This window comes from Mastigoproctus giganteus, chromosome 1, assembly GCF_048544385.1.
Source record: "Mastigoproctus giganteus isolate SK-2022 chromosome 1, ASM4854438v1, whole genome shotgun sequence".
In the NCBI taxonomy this organism is placed as follows: domain Eukaryota; kingdom Metazoa; phylum Arthropoda; class Arachnida; order Uropygi; family Thelyphonidae; genus Mastigoproctus; species Mastigoproctus giganteus.
Window position 1 is genome coordinate 247,269,109 of NC_143575.1, and position 21,089 is coordinate 247,290,197.

Genomic DNA, 21,089 nt, shown 5'->3' on the forward strand with positions numbered 1-21,089 from the left:
ATCAGAATTCAGCGTGCTCAATCCATTCAAGGCCTTATACACCTCAATCAGATCACTGAGCAGGTGCCTAGTCTCCAGCCACTGCAATTTGCGGAACTTAAGCCTCTCTTGGTAAGAGGATCCCTTCATTCCCCTCACCAATCTTGTTGCCCTTCTCTGTACACGCTCAAGTAAATCTCCATCCTTCCTAAAATGAGGCCTCCAGACCTGTACGCAGTACTCAAGGCATGGCCTGACCATTGCCTTATACAGAGGGACAATCACCTCCTTCTCCCTGCTAACAAAATTCCTATATATCATTGACAAAACCCCATGACCTGCCCTGGCGCCTGTCTGCATTGCTCAGAAAACTTCATATCTGACTGCACAATTACTCCCAGGTCTTTTTCATTTTCTACCACCTTAAGTGTAGTACCACACAGTTGGTACGTTTCTCTGGGGTTACTTCTACCCATATGCAGTACTTTGCATTTATCAATGTTAAACTTCAGTTGCCACTTCTTAGCCCATCTGCCCAAATTATCTAGATCCTGTTGCAGTAGCACACTGCCATTACTGTCATTAACAACCCTGCCAACCTTTGTATCATCTGCAAACTTCAACATTAAGCCTGATATACCTTCATCAATATCATTGATAAATATACAAAACAACAGTGGACCCAACACTGAACCCTGTGGGACTCCACTAATAACATTAGTCCACGAAGAGCAGCACCCATTGATTACCACCCTCTGTCTTCTCCCACTTAACCATCCTTTTATCCATTGTAGCAACTTACCCTTAATACCATTCTGCTCCAATTTGTACAATAGTCTTCCATGCTCAACAGTGTCAAAAGCTTTCCTGAAATCCGAATATATGATATAAAAATTATTTTTTGCATCCAGTTCCTTTGTAACCACATCATAATATCCTATCAAATTTGTCAGACAAGACTTTCCCTTAACAAACCCATGCTGTGTCTGAATTATTGCTGCAGTCTTGTCTAGATGATCCTGTAATGCATCATTAACCAGTGACTCAATTATTTTACCCGGAACAGAAGTTAAACTAACTGGTCTGTAATTACTCGTGTCACCCTTCGATCCCCCTTTGTGAATTGGTGATACATTTGCACATCTCCAGTCCGTGGGAACCTCCCCTGAGTCCAATGATGCTCTCATAATTATGGCTAAGGGTTTGCTTAGTTGCTTTGCCGTCTCCTTTAATATAACTGGATAGATCCCATCCACCCAGGTGCTTTTCTTATGTTTAACTTCGACAATTTCTCCTCCACTTTGCTCTCAGTTATTACAAAATCATTAAGTATCCTGCTACAATTTGATAACCTTCTGCCATTTTGAAACCTTAATAATTCCTATGTGTGAATGTAGATGCAAAATACTCATTCAGTTTGCTATCTGAGCAGGATCATCAACAGTCGAACCATCAATGTCAAGTGGACCAATCAGATTCATCCCCTTCCTTTTATATAAGTAAAGAAATCCTTGCTGTTTTTCTTAGCATCTTTTGCCAAGGATTTCTCGCTTCCTTCGCCTGCCTAATCTTCTTTGTGACCTGATTACAGACTAGCTTATATCTGCCATAAACTTCTGAGTCACTTGAAAATTTATATGCATCCCATGCATTTTTCTTCTCTGTCACGAGTCTCATTAGTTCATTAGATAACCATTTAGGCCTAAACCTTGAACAATATTTCTTAATAGGTATGAAACTTTTAGTAGCTTCCACGATTAATTCCTTGAATGCTTCCCACTTAGAATTTACTGTTGGTAACATCGTCAGTTGATCCCACTGTACAGAATTTAAAAACTGTCTGAGACCACTGTACTCACCCTTACGGAAGCAAAAAACACCACAGTGTCAAAAGCTTTCCTGAAATCCAAATATATGATATCGAAATTATTTTTTGCATCCAGTTCCTTTGTGACATCATATTATCCAATCAAATTGGTCAGACAAGACTTTCCCTTAACAAACCCATGCTGTGTCTGAACTATAACTGCAGTTTTGTATAAATGGTCCTGCAGTTCTTTAACCAGTGGCTCCATTATTTTTTCCAGAACAAAAGTTAAACTAACAGGTCTGTAATTGTTCGTGTCACCTTTTGATCCCCCTTTTTGAATTGGGGATACATTTGCACATCTCCTGTCCTTCGTCCCCTAAGTCCAAGGTTGCTCTCATAATCATGACTAAGGATTTGCTTACTTCATGTGCTGCCTCTAATATAACAAGATAGATCTCATCCACTCCAGGTGCCTTGTGTTTAATTTCAACAATTTCTCCTCCACCTTGCTCTCAGTTATTACAAAATAATTTAGCTCCCTGTTAGAGTTTGATAAGCTTCTGGCCACTCCCCTGCACAATTCCTCGTGCGTGACAGTAGATGCAAAATACTCAGTCAGATACCTGAGCAGAGACTTCAACAGTTGAACCATTGATATTAATTGGACCAATCTGGTTCATTCCCTTTCTTCTAGAGTTTACATAGTAAAGAAGACTTTGCTGTTTTTCTTTGCATCATTTGCCAAAGATTTCTTATAATCTGTCTTCACCTACCTAATCTGCCTAACCTACTTTGACTTTATTACAGACTAGCTTATATCTATCATAGGTTTCTGTGCATCACCTGATAATTTATATGCATGACATGCATTTTTCTTCTCTGCCACGAGTCTCATTAGTTCGTGTGACATCTATTTAGGCCTAAAACTAGAACAGTATTTCTTAGTTGGAACAAAACGCCTAGTAGATTCCAAGATTACTTCCTTGAATTCTTCCCATTTAGTATATCTGTTGCTAACATCATCAGTTGGTCTCACTGTATAGAATTTAAAAACTGTCTGAGACCACTGTAGTCACCTCTACAAAAGCAAAAACCCTTCATTTTACCCCTGGGTAGTTGTATCTTTGAGTAAATCCCACATCGGTACACTGTGATCACTGCCATCAACTGATTTAGTGTTGAATTTGAAAGTGTCTGCAATTCTGCCCAGACACGATAGGAGGGAGTATATGATGAGAGCCTTGTCGATCAATTCGGCCCTGGAGGGATTGTGCAAGGCTCAAGGGGTAGAATTTTTTTCACCTGGACTGTACTTGTTAACAGGAGAGATTGCTTCTACAGGGATGGGATACACTTAAATAGAAAGGGTGCAAGAATTTTTGCTGATGCTGTCGAGGCAGTGTTAGGTGGGTCGGAAAACTGCTAGTTGGGGGGATACAAGGACTAATAGATTAACAATAGCCACTGGCAGAGGTGGAAGTGATTCTTGCACTGCTTCTATTGAAATGAGCAGAAGCCTGAAAAACAAGATGCAGGATATTTCAGAGACTGCTGGGAGTCATTGCGGTACAAGTAAACACATGGGTTGTGTTAGGGTAGCTAAGAATAGAAACAGGTGCATGTATACCTGCGTGTACACCAATGCTAGGAGTTTAGTAAATAAATTTGATGAATTTGAGGTATTGCTCAAAACATCAAAGGCAGATATTGTTGGGATATCAGAGACGTGGTGTCACACAGATATAAGGGATGCAGAACTGCAATTTGGGGAGTACAACGTCTACAGAAAGGATAGACAGAATAGGAAGGGGGGAGGGGTTATGCTATTAGTTAAGAAACACATAAAGTCCAAGGAAGTGAAGCCAGTCGACATTGATGGACAGGGCAGTGTCGAGTCAGTTTGGTGTGACATAAGCATAGGGAAATCAAAATTGAGAGTAGGAGTGAGCTATAGGCCTAATGACTCTGATGAGTATAATAAGATATTGTACAGGGAAATAGAGTGGGCCAGTAAATCAGAGAGTCTTATAATGGGGGATTTTAATTTCCCAGATATTGACTGGAATTTGTGTGTTGCTCACTCGCACACTAGCAAGGCTTTTATGGATTTATTGGATGATTGTTTTCTACATCAGCATGTTCGTGAGGCAACAAGAGGGAGCAATACTCTTGATCTGATTATCAGTAGTGATTCTTCATGCATTAAGAATCTGCAGATAAATGAACCACTAGGTGGCAGTGATCACAGTGTGTTGAAGTGGGATTTACTCAAGGAGGTAACTACCATCAGAGGTAAAGGGAAGGGTTTTTGTTTTCGTAAAGGCGACTATGATGGTCTGAGACAGTATTTAAATTCTATACAGTGGGACCAACTGATGATGTTACCAACAGCAAACTCAAAATGGGAAGCATTCAAGGAACTAATCTTGGAGGCTACCAGGCTTTACATAGCAACTAAGAAATATTGTTCAAGGTTTAGGCCTAAATGGTTGTCAGATGAACTAATGAGACATGTGGCAGAGAAGAAAAATGCATGGGATACATACAAATTAATGGGTGACATGGAAGCCTATGATAGATATAACTTGGTCTGTAACCAAGTCACAAAGGAGATTAGGCAGGCAAAGGCAGACTACGAAAAATCCTTAGCAAAGGATGCAAAGAAAAACAGAAAAGAGTTCTTTACATATTTAAACTCAAGAAGGAAAGGGATGAATCAGATTGGTCCACTGGATATTGATGGTTCAACAGTTGAGGATCCTGCTCAGGTGGCTAACAATCTAAACGAGTATTTTGCATCTACATTCACGCATGACGAGTTATTCAGGAAGGAGAATGATGTAGGTAAAGTAAACATTGGCAGTGAGCTGGATGATTTTGTAATAACTGAGAGGAAAGTGGAGGAGAGATTGTTGAGGATAAACATAAAAAAGGCACCTGGGGGTGGATGGGATCTATCCAGTTATATTAAAGGAGGCAGCAAAGGAAGTAAGCAAACCCCTAGCCATAATTATGAGAGCTTCTTTGGACTCAGGGGAGGTCTCCATAGACTGGAAATGTGCAAATGTAACCCCAATTCACAAAGGAGGATCAAAGGCTGACAAGTAATTATAGACCTGTTAGTTTAACGTCTGTTCCAGGTAAATTAATGGAGGCACTGGTTAAAGAAGCACTGCAGGATCATCTGGACAAGAATTCAGTTATAGCTCAGACGCAGCATGGGTTTGTTAAGGGCAGGTCTTGCCTGACCAATTTGATTGGATACTATGATGTAGTCACAAAAGAACTGGATGCAGGGAATATTTGGATCTTAGAAAGGCTTTTGATACTGTTGCACACGGAAGACTGCTGCACAAATTGGAGCAGTGTGGCATTGGAGGCAAATTGCTGCTATGGATAAGGGGATGGTTGAGTGGCAGAAGACAGAGAGTGGTAATCAATGGACACTGCTCAACGTGGACTAATGTTATTAGTGGAGTTCCTCAGGGTTCAGTGTTGGGTCCATTGTTGTTTTCGGTGTTTATGAATGATATTGATGATGGGATATCAAGTTTAATGTCCAAGTTTGCAGATGATACAAAGGTTGGCAGGGTTGTTAAGGACACTACTGACGCTAGGCTGCTGCAACAGGATCTGGAAAGGTTGAACAGATGGGCTGAGAGATGGCAAATGAAGTTTAACATTGACAAATGTAAAGTACTACATATGGGAAACAGTAACCCCAGAGCAACGTATCAACTCTGCGGTACTACACTGACAGTGGTGGAGAATGAAAAGGACCTGGAGGTAATTATGCAGGCAGATATGAAGTTCTCTGAGCAGTGCATACGAGCTGCAAGAGTAGCTCATGGTGTCTTGTCAATGATATACAGGAATTTTTCTAGCAGGGATAAGGAGGTGATTATTCCCTTGTATAAGGCAATGGAGGATGTAGAAGGATGTAGAGCTGCTGGAACGGGTACAGAGAAGGGCAACAAGATTAGTGAATGGAACAAAAGGTTGCTCTTACGAAGAAAGGCTTAAGTTTTGCAGATTACAGAGTCTGGAGACTAGGCACTGGCGAGGTGATCTGATAGAGGTGTATAAGGCTTTGAATGGTTTGAGCATGCTCAGTGCCAATGGGATTCTTCATCTTGCTCAGAATAATCACCTCAGAGGGCATAAATTCAAATTGAGGAAGGACGGATGTCGGATAGATGTGCGGAAATTTGCCTTTGGCCAGCGGGTGATTGGTTGGTGGAACCGACTTCCATCACTTGTTGTTGAAGTTGATAGCCTAAGCAAATTTAAAGCTCAACTGGACAGGTATTTCGAACGAACGGAGGGGTGAAAGGGGAGTGGTGTGTGTTTTTTTTTTGGCTGATGCTGAATAAGCTTGCTTTCTTGCATCATATGCCTCTACTAATGCTAATGATTTACTGGCCGTCTCTGTTTCTCCTGTTCTCTTGTTCATTGTGTTCATCAGAGTCATTTAGCTTATAACACACTATTAACTTTCAATTTTCTTTACCTGTGCAGATGTCACACCAAACTTACTCAACATTGCACTGTCTGCCCACGTCAACTGGGTGCACTTCCTTATATTTTGTGTTTCTTAAATAACTCCTGCTTCCCCTCTCTATCTTTTCTGTACACATTGTGCTCCCCAAATTTCATTTCTGCATCTCTTATATCTGTGTGACACCATGTGACTGATATCCCCACAATATCTGCCTTTTCATGTCTTGACCAGCACCTCAGATCCATCAAATTTATTTACTATACAGTAAACCCCCGCTATTTGCGGTATCTGTATTCACAGTTTTGCGTATTCGCGATCGCCGATTTAATATAAAATGAAACCTAAAAAAAATGTGAATTTTAAAGCGGCGTGAACATTTTCCGCCATAAAAAAACATGGGCGTGGCTAAAATTATCTTTCCCGGTCAAAACAGCACTCAGTGGTTGGGGGGGGGGGTGACAAAATCACGAGCGTGGATGTTTCTCGCTAATCCTTGTTCAGTACGTGTTATGTGCTTGCCATGGGAGGTTTTGTCGTTTGTTTTTAACGCTTATAAATTTATAAATTGATATGCTTACAAAAGTGATAAATTTACCATTTTGCAGTGTAAAACAGACTTTTTCGAGTGTGTTAACGGAAGAAAGTGACTTTATTGTGGACAAGTTCTTTCTAACCCCTACAAAAATATGGCTACGAATAACAAGAGAAATGTGAAAATATCAAAGAAGGTGATGACATTAGCAAATAAAATTGAGTTATTAGATAAAATTTCTAATGGTGAAAGTGTCTCCTCAGTGGCAAAACATAAAATCAATGAGTCAACAGTACGATCAAACAAAAAATTGGAAGAAAAAATCCGCCATAGTGTCTGTGAAAACACGTTAATTGCTTCAAAAATTTGCTCAGTAACTTGTGATGTTAAATTAGAAAAAATGGAAAAAGCTTTAAATCTGTGGATAGAAGACCGAACTCAAAATAAAATTCCGTTAAGTTCACTCATCATTCGTGAAAAGGCAAAACTCCTTTATCAACACTTTAGCGAAACTGGTGATAGGACTAGCGGGATAATTTTTTTAGCTAGCAACAGCGCTGGTTTGAAAGATTTGTTTGAAAATTCTAGTAAATATTACATTTAATATTAAATTGTTTCTTATTTTCATTTCGATGCCATATGCTTGCATTTCACTATGTACTGTCTATGTACATAGTCATATTATGAAGGCACATATAATACATACATAGACAAAATTTTAGACTAGTTTTTCTTATATATTTCATTCTTTGGAACGGAACCCCTTTATTACTATGGGAGCCATAACTCGGTATTCGCGTTTTCGGTATTCACGACATTTCTCAGGAACGTAACCCCCGCGAATAGCGGGGGGTTTACTGTACTTCTAGCATTGATGTACATGCAAGTATACATGCACCTGTTCTTCCTCTTAGTTACCCTAACATAGCCCCATTTTTTACTGGTTCCATGATGACTCCCAGCAGCCCTTGAAATCTTGAGCACCTCACTTTCAGTTTTCACCCTGCTAATGCTGCCTCAAAAGCATCGACAAATATTCTTGCACCCTTTCTATTTAAGTGTATCCTATCCCTGTAGAAGCACTCTCTCCTGTTAGCAAGCACAGACCATGCTGAGAAAAATTCTTCCCCATGAGCCTTGCACAATCTCCAGGACCGAATTGATTGTCATAGCCTCATCATATACTCCCTCCTTTCATATCTGGGCAGTATTGTGGTACTCATTTTCAAATTGAACCCTAACTTGCATTTTTTTTTTTTTTTTTTTTTTTTTGGGCACCTCCGTAGCCAGGTGGGAAGGAGCAGCAGTGCGTAGCACACGCTTCTTGATTAGACCGTGGTTCCAGCTCGTCACAACCAAATACAGAGGATGTGGAAAGGTCAGGGAATGACCACCGCATATTCCTGCAGAAATATGGCCTTAGTTGCTAATGCTCCTAAAAACCAAATAACAAACAACAACAGCATCTTTTTATCAACATTGATCTGTACTTGGTAAGTAAGTCTGCAGATCTCTTACTGTTAATGTCATTAGTGCCGACATATACAGCAATATCACCCTTTGTGCCCTTAAAAGATATCTGTTTTAACTTTTGCCCCTGGCAGGCATACTCTGGTCCTCTTCCACCTATTCTTTTTGCACAATATATGTTTCCCGTCTCTCTGTTTTTTTTTTTGTTTTTTTTTTGTTAGTTGGCGCATCAGCTTCTGTGGCCATAATGCACCTCCCAAGGTTTTTGCATTTTACTCTGATCCAAGCCCGAGGCGGGGTTCAAACCCGCGACCTCTGGGTTGCCAGGCAGGCACTTTACCCACCTGGCTAACCTCGTCGGCTCGTCTCCCTGACAAAGTCACTGACAATAACTAGCTCCTATGGGACCTATTATTAAAATGGGAGGGGGGGACCAATGCAATTGGTCCCCCCTCCCATTTTAATTCCTTTTAGGGCATCTACTGTACTCTTCAAACTCATCAGAACGCTAAGTTGATGCTTAATTTCTTGACATTCTCTGCACCTAGTGCATGCAAAGACATCCTCCTTGGCTAGATCATGTCTTGTTCCAGAAAGATCTGCAAACATTTCACAAGTTGCACATTTTTTTTAGGCTGTGATATGTTGGAGATTGCCCCCTTTGGTTCTCCCCTCAACCATAGCACTACCCCTACTTTGTTCACATTGCTCTGCTGCTCTAGTCTGGAGCATGATTTCCGTTTAAATACAGCATAATTAATTAATGAAAATTAATAAAGTTAATAAATTTAATTGATTAATTGACAATACTACACTATGCTAATGCAGTCATACATATTATGCTATCTAGTTTTACATTATACCTTACGCCATCAAGTTCGAGATATATGCTATACTATAACAATCACAGTGTTAAATTAGTTAAATCCTTAGCTAAATACAAAAGATGTATGGCCAAAAAGTGATTAAAACCTTCAATTTTGACAAGATTTTAATCACTTATTTATTTCAATTTAAACCCTACTATTCTTCTGCAACACTGGTTACGTGCATCAATATTTGCGGCAAAACACTGATGCAATAGTAGTTAGTAGCGAGTCATAACTTACAAAATCACTAGCTAAATTTAAAAAATAAGCTAACAAATGCTAATAAGCCTATTTAGTCTATATGTAAAACACAATTTAATATTTTAATTAATCAAAAAAACATTAAAACTTTCAAAAAACTTATTCGTTTACAGGAGCTCTAAAAGTCAAAGTTTTCTGTTGGTTAGTCTGTGGTTTCTGTTCCATTTACCATGGTGGCTGCTACAGCAACAGCAGCACAGTAAATATGCATGCCGTGGAGATTGTATCTAGTGTTACTTCATTGTTTTTGAAGTAATTTGGTATTATTCACTGATTGAGGTAGTCTGACTTGCCCCAGGATTCTGTTTGGTTTCTGCATCAGTATGGCATGGGTCTTTGTGGAGTTCATTCCCTCAAATTCTGCTAGAGCTGTGTTCATTCTTCTGTTCTGCATATTACCTTAACTCTTTCCACTTCAGCTACACTGAGTTGTACTCCTTGTATTTGCTGTCCTTCCTCTAGTTCTGATTCTGTTGTGTCCATGTTCCTTGTAGTCACATCCTGCTCAATTTTTTTCTGAAATTGGAGGAGCTGTCAGGTTCTTCATGATGATGGTCTATCTCTGATTTGCTGTTTGGTGACCTGAACAGTCAAGAACTGTTCCAAGCACTTGGTGTGTAGTTTCATCCTGTACATTGTCATATCAGTCTCCAGCTTGGCATACTTTATTATGCTTGCATGATGAATGTATTAATTTTTGCTGCTCCACTTCATGCATTGGTTCTTTCTTCCTTCCTGGGTGGGAAGTTGTGCAAGAAGTGCTTCCTGCACAACTGCACTAGTTTGGATGGGCTGGGTGGTCTTGCCCTCCAGTTGTGGTAGCCATACAGGGGACAGTGCCACTTGCTCCACTATTGTCTTTGGAGTTTTTGGAGTCTCTGATGTTTTTGAACCAATCCCTCTGCTTAAGGCCTGAATGAAAGTGACTTTATTCTATGCCACACTCAATGCAATATGTTCAGTATTTCTACTTCTTATCTTCAAGCACTGGAGGTTGACCTGTTTAGTTTTGGTGTCCAGTGGTGGTTGATAATTATTGTGAACAACACCCGATGTCACCACTCGCTGCTGCACCCAGAACTTCTTCCTACTTTGGGAAGGTAGGTTTGGTGAAGCAACTTTTATGATTTTTTTCCTTCCTGCACAATTTCCCCCCCTTTGTGGGGGGTTTAGAATTTGGGTCCATCACACTGATGGGCCAGCATTGTAACCACTAGGCTATGCACTGTTACTACACTGGTGTGAAAAATTTAAGAACCAGTCAGACTTTCACCTGTAGCTTCTCATAGAAGTGGCCTGGATATGGGAAAAGCATACCAAAGGAACCTCTTGAGGTACAGAAATGATGAAGGAAACAACACCGACACGACAACAGAAACAAAACAGTACAGAGGCCATTTATTCAAAAATGGCAACATAGCACTGACTGCCATGATACAGATGCATCACTGCCAAAGATAGAACAAAGGGAGGAGGTGGCCCTCGGTAGGAAATATGGCCACCCCCTAAAGTCGATGCAGGCTTTGCACCGCCTGTCCATGCTTAGAACAATGTTGCTGATAAGTTCTTGCAGTAACATCGTCCATTCCTCTGTCAGCACCATCTTCAGCTGGTGAACATTTTCTGGTGGGTGTGGACATGCCACTAGCCGTCTCCCCAGAGTGTCCCTTATGTGTTCAATGGGATTTAGATTGGGGGAAACGGGCAGGCCAATCCATACGAACAATGTCCTCACTTTCCAAAAGCAACATAAACAGCTGCAGTGCGATGGGTGTGGTGTTATCATCCATAAACACGAACTTGGGGACAATGGCACCTTGGAACAGATGCACATGGGGAAGGATTACCTCAGTACAGTAGCATGCACCAGTTATAGTACCACCTTCCAGTATCTGGAGTTGTGTACATCCATCCAAGATAACGCCTCCCAGACGAGAACGCCTCAACTGCCATATCAGTCCCTTTTAGTGATGTTTGCGGGTGATACCGTGTGCCAACCTCTCGCCAGATAAGCTGACGTCCAGAATCGCTGCTGAGACTGAATCTTCTCTCATCAGTAAAGGGTACCTTAAGTAAAGATTTTGTGGTTGTAACCTTTAGAAATAGCATTGTTCCTTAAGTTTGCACACCAGTGTATTACTACTGCTACTGTAATTTTCAAATTTTGTTTTTATCTTCATACTGCATTTTTCAAACAAAGCTGAGACATTTTTTGATGTTTAAACACTTGTTGGCTATATTTTAATAATTATTAACTGTGCCATTACTGTAGAAATGTCTGTTATAATTTAAATTGCTGAATTTCTTTTTGCATTACTTTTTCTTTTCTCCCCCCCACCATTAGTATGATTCGTGAATGCTTGAAATTGGATCCTGATCACAAGGAATGTTTCACTCATTATAAAGTAGTAAAGAAGTTGGCTGGACACTTACGAAGCATGCAGGATTTTATTTCTCAGAATATGTATACAGAGTGTATTGATAAAGCAGACGCTGCATTGAAAATAGAATCAAGAAATAAAATCATTGTTCTTTTTATTAAATCAAAAAAATGCCACTGCTTAAATAAGGTAAGCTTTACATTACTTTCAAAGAAATATTTGTAGTAGTAAAATGTCAAAAAAATTATTAGATTAGAATAATTTGATTTATCCCAGAATATATTGCTGAATGAGATTTAATAAAGCCTTACATATGAATTTTTTTATTTTTTTATTTAAAGAATACTAAAGTTATAATTATTGTACTAACTCCAAACATTTACTATAGGCATTCTCAATTATCTTTGAATAAAGTCAAATTTTTTTAACAATATTTTTCTACCAAATTAAGATATGAGGAATGTAAACATCAATAATATAGTTATAGTTTAATTTTCAGTGGTTAGTTTATTTAATCAGTAAACTTCCTACTCAGTAACATGCTTTTTCATATATATATTTCACATTTATTTTTTCTTTTAAAAGAATCAAGAAATAGAAAAGGGAAAAAACCCTACTTCTTGTATTTGAGCACTTTTATTTAAAGTAATAAAAGCATGCACAGATCTTTCTCTCTCTCTCTCTCTCACATCCATAACATTACTGGTTAAACTGTTATTATTGTGCTTATATTATCCCAATTTGCAGTTTCTGTTAATCATTTGTGCAAATTCATCAATTTAATGGTTAACTCATTAAATTCTGGTTAATGTCATAAACTGATTTCTGGTTGAACCTTTTCAAATGGTATATGATTTATCATTGCAGGTTCAAAACTCGAAGCCAGTGTTGCAAACAAACACATATTCAGGAACAGTGTTTTGATAATGTATGATAGGTTTTTAAGTGATGACGTATTTCTTAACTCTATCTTTTGTAAACTTTGTTTATACTATAATCATCATATTTTAATTCAAGTTGAACTTGCCATTTTAACTGAAAAGTTATGAGATTAATTACAGTTTTGGTCCATTGGGTGAACATTGCTAGTGTTGGTTGATATATATATATATATATAACTGATATTAAATATAAATCAAAATTAATGCCAGTAGCATGGCAAAACTATTGAGCGAAAAATAATAAATTAAACATAATTAATGAACAGGGATGGAGAAGAAAATATAAGACTAAAAATTGTAGCAGAAAATCTCCAAATAAATTTAGAAATGGGCACTGTTCTTCTGAATTGGCTTCTATAATTCCCACTCTCTCTTTCAAAACAGTCCGAACACGTGCCGTCACCAGCCAACATCCATTTACTCTCCAACTTCAAGCTCACAGAACCAACTTTTCATCTCATTTATTCATTCAACTGCCGTTTTCTGGAACAACCTTCCTTCATACGTATTTCCTGAAAATTACAGTCTACAGAAGTTCAAGTCCAATGTCAACAAATATCTTCTTTCGTCTTCTCAACCTCCAACCCAAGCACGGTACTAAGTACTATAGGTTCTAATACCTCTCGTGTTTGGGGTTTACATTAAAAAAAATAATAATAAAAAAAATAGAAAACAATTAAAATAAATCAATTTTTTAGAGCCAATTAAGGATTACATAAGAATTTTATTGGCACCCCCCCTCATAAGATGCCAGTTCCAAATTACGTGAAACATCAAAAATAGACTAAACTAACTACAATAAAATAAAATAAAAGAAAACCAAAATAACAAAAATAGACTGACCATTATGCCCCATATCAACAGAGGACCATAAGGCCAATAATGGTCAGGGAATTGCTGCATTTCAATCGCTAGACAAATCGTCGCAAAGGCGAACTGATCGAAGGACCAGACGCCACCCGATCCCCCAATCGAACCGCCAATGCAGAGGATCTGAATAGTGGTGGTTCTTATGCAGCAAAAAATAAAAAAATAGAACAGACAAACTTGCACGCCAGTGCAGACCCACACCACTGACAATGTAAGCTTAACCAGCTTATATAGACAAATAAATAAAATACTATAGATGGCGGTACAGGTGCAGCATAAGCACATCAAATCCACTACTACCATTTTATTTACATATATTAACATAATGAAGTAGATAAAAAATAAGAATGGTACAAAATATAATACGAAAATAAAGTAAATAACTACTTCATTATGTTAATATATATATATATATATCAGTGGTGTGGCTCTGATCTAGAGTGCTGTCTGTTCTATAGATTATTTTTCGCTGCATAAGGACCACCGCCATGCAAATCCTCTGCATTGGTTGATCTATCGGGGAATGGAGGGGTGGTTTGGTTCTTCGATATTTCTGCCTTTGCGATGATTTGTATGACGATTGAAATGCAGCGATTCCATGACCATTATTGGCCTCGTGGTCCTCTGTCGATATGGGGCATGATGGTCAGTCTAGTTTTTTGGTAGATTCTTTAACCCTTTTTTGGTGAGATTTCACGTCTTTTGGAACTAGTACCTTCGAGGGGGTTCCGCTAAATTATTTATAATTGGCATTATTTTAAATTTACATCATGTTTTATTAATTGGGTTTAATGATTTAATTGTCTAAATTATACAGGGGATTATCGACTACCTTTTTGTCCTATTATCCCTACTTTCCCTTCCCTGTTTGTTTATTTTACATTATTTTGCGTTTTGTTTCGCTCTGCATTATTGCCGTACTACTGGCTGATATTTTTATTTTAAATATCATATTTATGTTAATTATCGGATATAATTAGGCATCATGTGGAGGATGTGCATTTGCTGCCTCTAATGATAGCTACATAGCCTTATTTATTTATTTTTATTACTTTTGCCTAACTTTTACCTCACATAATATATATATATATATATATATTTATACAGGGTGTCTCAAAAATATTGGTACAAACGTTTAGAGGAGGTGGGTAACATCTAAAGGAATGTGAATCGCGTAGGAACCCATAACCAGAAACGTCACCGTAAGTCGGTAGACAGCGCTGTTCATCAGTTTGCGAGAGAGAGAGAGAGAGAGAGAGAGAGAGAGAGAGAGAGAGAGAGAGAGAGAGAATTTGTTGTTTACTCATTCAAGCAGTAGTCGCCGTACGAAGAGCATGCATCGATATACGAACTGTGAGCTGGCAGACATGCACCTAGTGTATGGATTAGCAGAGGGCAATGGACGAGCTGCTCAATGAATTTATGGAGAACACTTCCCAGACATACATGTACCGGACCACTGTTTGTTTGTGCGTGTGCATCAAAATTTGTGCGATTATAGGTCATTTAGAGGTAACAGGAATAGTGCGGGCAGACCATGTTCGAAGCAAACTCCCACCATGGAAGAAAGTACGTTGAATGCCGTCCAGAATAATCCTACTACCAGCACATGTGCTGTTGCCTCTGCCTTAGGAGTGTCTGGCACGACGATTCCTTACACACCTTTCATCTCCGAAGGTTTCAGTTACTGCTCCCCCAAGATCATCCTGCACGTGTGGCTTTTGCATAGTGGTTTATCCAAGAAAGTGTTCAAGACTTGAATTTTCCAGCCTATGTTTTGTTAACGGATGAGGCTTATTTCACTCGCGAAGGCTTATTCAATCAGCACAATGCTCATGTGTGGGCACATGTGTGGGCAGGTATAAATATTGGTACAAACGTTTAGGGGAGGTAGGTAACATCTAAAGGAATGCAAATCGCATAGGAACCCATAAGCAGGTATAAATGTGTGGGCAGGTATGGTCGGTGACTGCTTAGTCGGCCCATACCTGTTACCATCCTACATGAACTCCGCTAAATATCGGATCTTTCTTAAACAAGTTCTACCAGGGTTACTTGACGATGTTCCAGCAAATGTGAGATGCAACATTTGGTTTCAACATGACGGGGCGCCTGCCCATTATAGAAAGTGTATTTGTGACCATTTGAACAGGCGTTTTGGGCGTCGATGGATTGGCCGTGGTGGACCCGTTGCCTGGTCCCCACGCTCACCTGATTTATCGAGCCTTGATTTCTTTCTGTGGGAGGCCCTCAAATCTATCGTGTATGAATCGCCTGTGGAGACGGAAATGGATCTCGCGGTGAGACTCGTCTGCTCTGCTGCTACTGTCAAAGAAACTCTAGATGTGTTCGACCATGTCAACCAATCCATGCTGCATCGCTTCTCATGGTGGAACTATCTAGCATCTAACATCATGAAATGCATCCATCTCGTACTCCATTGTTAATATTATGTCAGATAAATGTTTGCCACTAATTACTGTCTTGTGTCATTTCTGCTTCTTGTGCCTCTGCTACTACTTTCCCGTGAGCCGACCGGGTTAGCCGGGTGGGTAAAGTGCCTGCCTAGCAACCCAAAGGTCTTGGGTTCGAATCCCGCCTCGGGCTTGGATAAAAGTACTGCAAAAAACCTTGGGAGGTGCATTATGGCCACAGAAGCTGATGCGCCAACAACTACCAAAAAAAAAAAAAAAAAAAAACAACTTTCCCGTGATGCTTCTGGTTATGGGTTCCTATGCGATTTGCATTCCTTTAGATGTTACCTACCTCCCCTAAACGTTTGTACCAATATTTTTGAGACACCCTGTATATATATTGTGTTCTTAGAAGACTATAAAAATGATATTTGGTAAAGTTTACCGTAATAGGTACCTGTCAGGCATGCAACGTTAATGCTATTGCACATAGGGCAATTAGGCATTATACGTGCATGAAATTATATTAGTCAATTTTATTTAATGGTATCTGTCTGTAGGGAATTAGGTGTATAAGGACCAAACTAACAAGTCAGTAAAAGTAAACTAGCTTTAGCCTGGAAGGCCTATATAAAATTATATTAATGAAAATAAAAATAAAAAATGATGATGAACAATGAAAATAACAATAAAAAATGATAATAAACAATGAAAATAAAATTGTAAATAACATTCTTCCACTTGGTCATTGTCTGCTACTTTTTCGGCGGCTTTGAGCAAACCGATAGCCAGACAAAAAGAATGTCTCATACGTACCCGTTTCTGTTGTCCCCATTCCAGTTTTGCCTGATTTTAATTTTTAGGTGATTGTATAGAAATTAATAGAAATTAAATGGGAAATGCAAATAAATGAAAAAAGATAATGTGTTAAATTTAAATTTTGTAAAAATAGTGTCAGAATCAGCAAACGGATAGGCGACACAAAGCCCAACGGGTATGTATCAGATTAAATGAGAATAGGTTCTTACTTCCTTCTTGTACTGTGGTGGTCAGATTGAAAAGGGATCAATTCCCGCCTTCTGGTTGTTTTATGTGTGCTGATTAAATGGTACTGCGCAGCCGCGCTTTTCATTGACTATGGTGTGATGGTGAAATTGCTGTAGGCAATATGTCTTATGTCAATGCAAATGTTCTGATAGCCTTGAGAGGGTTTTTATTTGAGTCAGTGGGGGGGGGGGGTTGCCCTTGATAGCAGAAAGAACCTATATAAATGAAATGATGTTTTTATACAAGTACAATAAGTGTTAGTATGATTAAATACAAGAAGTATGTTAATGAAAAAGTGTGTTATTGTAAATATATAGGAAATGCTATCCCCTGGACAAGGACCAGTATAGCTTTTTTAAGGCATAACAGCCCATGTATGTCCGAGGGGATAGCTATATACATATTTACAGCCTCCTTTAATGTGAATATTCACCCTGTGTCTCTAGGTTTTATACTGCATTTGTAATTAAATGAAGGGATATGAACGTTATTATGTGTTTAAAATAATACCTTTGCACGATTATTCTGTTGTTGGGAGTTTGATACAAGTTGATAAATTACCAATTAGGGGAATTTTTGGTCAGCCAGGTTACAGTGCAGTCAGATGACGAGCCTCTTTTCAGTGCAATAAACCCAGGAATCAAAATTGGGAAGTCATTTCTCTTGGCGGCAATAATCGTAATCTTAGTTAGATGAAGAAAACCATCTTTGCCTGGTTTTTAGACAACCAGGCAAAGATGGACTACAGTCCATTTATTGGTGTTATAATTCTAACTGGTTCAGTGTATTTTCAATAAGTGTGTTGGGATGGGTGTGGGTTGAGGTTCACAAGTATGGCCGCTTTAATATGCTGTAATTGGCAGGTATATTATTCTTGATGAGAATATCTATCAGTTTTTTTTATTGCTTTTGTTATGTTATTTAGATTATTGCAGATGTGTATTAACCTGTTTGTCTGATTTCTAATAATGTTGCCCTGGATATGTTTAGCCAAATCTTCCAGTTGGTAAGCTTTATAGCTGGGAAGCTAAAATGGTCTCACTTATAATGTTGAGTGTAAACATTGTCATTGGTGATAGTGATTTGGCTGTCGAGATAGCAAGCCTGTAGTTTGCTATCTGGGTTGGTGCATTCTATGGTTAAATCTGTGGGATACATTTCCTGAGCTATAATATCGAAATTGTCGAAATTGATAACCAGGCGTCATCAATATATCTGTAGAATATAATTTTTTCTTTGATATTGTTTTCGAAATAATGCAGGTAAAGGTTGGCTATGGAGCAAGAACTACTAGTCCCCATAGCCACTCCCCTACTCAGCATGTAAATGCTGTGTCCCATAAGTACGTAATTGTTTTTGACGCCAAGATTAATAAGGTCGTACCAATACTGTTTATTACATCCCATTATATTCTGATAAGTTTCATAGTAGTGTAAAAACTTTTTTTAAATTGTCGTGTGATATACTGGCAAAAAGGTTTTTAAAATCGTAAGTGTATAGACTTCTGATTCTATTGTTTTTGATGTAGTCTAAATATTTTCTGTTATTGGAGATAAATTTAGTATTACTAAGTTATAATATTTAATTTTTCCTCCATTAAATCACTGGATGGTTTTATGTAGCTGTTTCTGCCGGAGGTGATGAACCTTTTTCCAGTCGAGACTCTATGGAATTTGGGGATCCAATATACGAAAGGGTATCTTGTGTTATCTATTTTTAATTTGATTTTTTAGTAATGTAGCTAGGTGTGGAGTTCACAAGCTTATACGTATCACTGAGGTCCATCTCCTCTTTAAGCGTGTCTATGTAGAAATTTTTGCATATAACACTGAAGTTGTTATTGGCCTTATCTGTATTTGTAATAACAAATTTATTTTGTAGTTCTTTTGTTTTATAATTAATTCTTTTAAGGTTGCATTGTTTAATGTAATTTTGGTGTGGTATGATTTTTTTTAATCTAGCCAGGATAAGTTCGGTGGAAGTATTTATCCAACTTTGAAAGGCTTCTACTGGTGTGTTGAATTTGTAGGCAGTTTTGAAGGTAAATTGTAGAGGATCCATGTAAATAGATTTGCGTGTGTTTTTAGGTTGGCTTGGGTGTTGGGTCTGAATTTAGTTCCCTTTTTCATAATCTCTCTTAGGGTATGGTCCTCTATAGTGCTAAGGTCACCTGTAATGATATGATTGTAATCGGGTTCTATGTATTTTTTATATTTGTTTTCCTGGCAGTAACAAGATTAATCTGGTGTTCGTATTAGCAATGATATTTTTATAGTTACATATGGCCATCCCTATTGGCTTGTTGTATCTGTTTTTGATTTCTATGTTGATATTTTTTATGGGAAGGTATGTCTTGGTTTTATTTATGATATCTCTGATGTTGACGTAGTCAAATGAATGATTAAGGATCCTATTAATGTGAAAACCATACACAATACCCTATTTGCTCTTAAAATCAGTAAACTAAAAGCATTAAGCAAGATTTACTAAAAACTCAATATCCAGAACATACATCTCATCCATACTTTAGAAGATATATTTAAATTCAGAATCGAAATTTGTTACCCAGATAGAAAAACAAAAGAATACTGCATTATAAAATTCCTTAATCGTTCATTTGACTACGTCAACATCAGAGATATCTTAATTAAAACCAAGACATGCCTTTCCATAAAACCTTTCCAGATAGAACAACAAAAGAATACTACATTATAAAATTCCTTAATCATTCATTTGACTACGTCAACATCAGAGATATCTTAATTAAAACCAAGACATGCCTTTCCATAAAACCTTTCCAGATAGAACAACAAAAGAATACTACATTATAAAATTCCTTAATCATTGATTTGACTACGTCAACATCAGAGATATCTTAAATAAAACCAAGACATACCTTTCCATAAAAAATATCAACATAGAAATCAGAAACAGATACAACAAAGCCAATAGGGATGGCCATATGTAACTATAAAAATACCATTGCTAATACGAACACCACAGAATCAACCCTGTTACTGCCAGGAAAACAAATATAAAAAATACATAGAACCCCATGCATTGGCTCTTTCTTCCTTCCTGGGTGGGCAGTTGTGCAAGAAGTGCTCCCATTACAATCATATCATTACAGGTGACCTTAACATTATAGAGGACCATACCCTAAGAGAGATTATGAAAAAGGGAACTAAATTCAGACCCAACACCGAAGCCAACCTAAAAAAACACATGCAAATCTATTTACATGGATCCTCTACAATTTGCCTTCAAAACCGCCTACAAATTCAACACACCAGTAGAAGCCTTTCAAAGTTGGATAAATACTTCCACCAAACTTATCCTGGATAGATTCAAAGAAATCATATCACACCAAAATTACATTAAACAATACAACCTTAAAAGAATTAATTATAAAACGAAAGAACTGCAAAATTGATTCGTCATTACAAATACAGATAAGGCAAATAACAACTTCAGCATTATATGCAAAAAATTCTACATAGACACGCTTAAAGAGGAGATGGACCTCAGCAATACATATAAGTTTTGAACTCCACGCCTAACTGCATTACCAAAAAACTTATAGCGATTCACAAAAAAAATCAAATTAAAAATAGATAACACAAGATACCCTTTCGTATATTGGATCCCCAAATTCCATAAAGTCCTGATTGGAAAAAGGTTCATCACCTCTGTCAGAAACAGCTGCATAAAACCATCCAGTAATTTAATGGAGGACAAATTAAATATTATAGCCAACCAACTCAGTAATACTAAATTTATCTCCAATAACAGAAAATATTTAGACTACATCAAAAACATAGAATCAGAAGTCTATACACTTATGATTTTAAAAACCTTTTCACCAGTATATCACATGATGGCGCCTCCATAGCCAGGTGGGCAGGAGCAGCAGTGCGTAGCACACACTTCTTGATTAGACTGGGGTTCAAGCCCGTGACCACCAAATATGGAGGATGCGGAAAGGTCAGGGAATGACCACCGCCTATCACCGGA

At 38.1% G+C, this 21,089-nt stretch overlaps 1 protein-coding gene across 1 annotated transcript in view; it reads left to right on the plus strand.

Annotated features, from left to right (window-relative positions):
- The window catches only part of P58IPK (dnaJ homolog subfamily C member P58IPK), a 156,130-nt gene that overhangs the window by 83,401 nt on the left and 51,640 nt on the right, over positions 1 to 21,089 (plus strand). Inside the window, exon 7 of the mRNA XM_090385370.1 lies at positions 11,767 to 11,992. Coding sequence (XP_090241496.1) covers positions 11,767 to 11,992 — 226 coding nt within the window. The remainder of the gene's footprint in view (positions 1 to 11,766; positions 11,993 to 21,089) is intronic.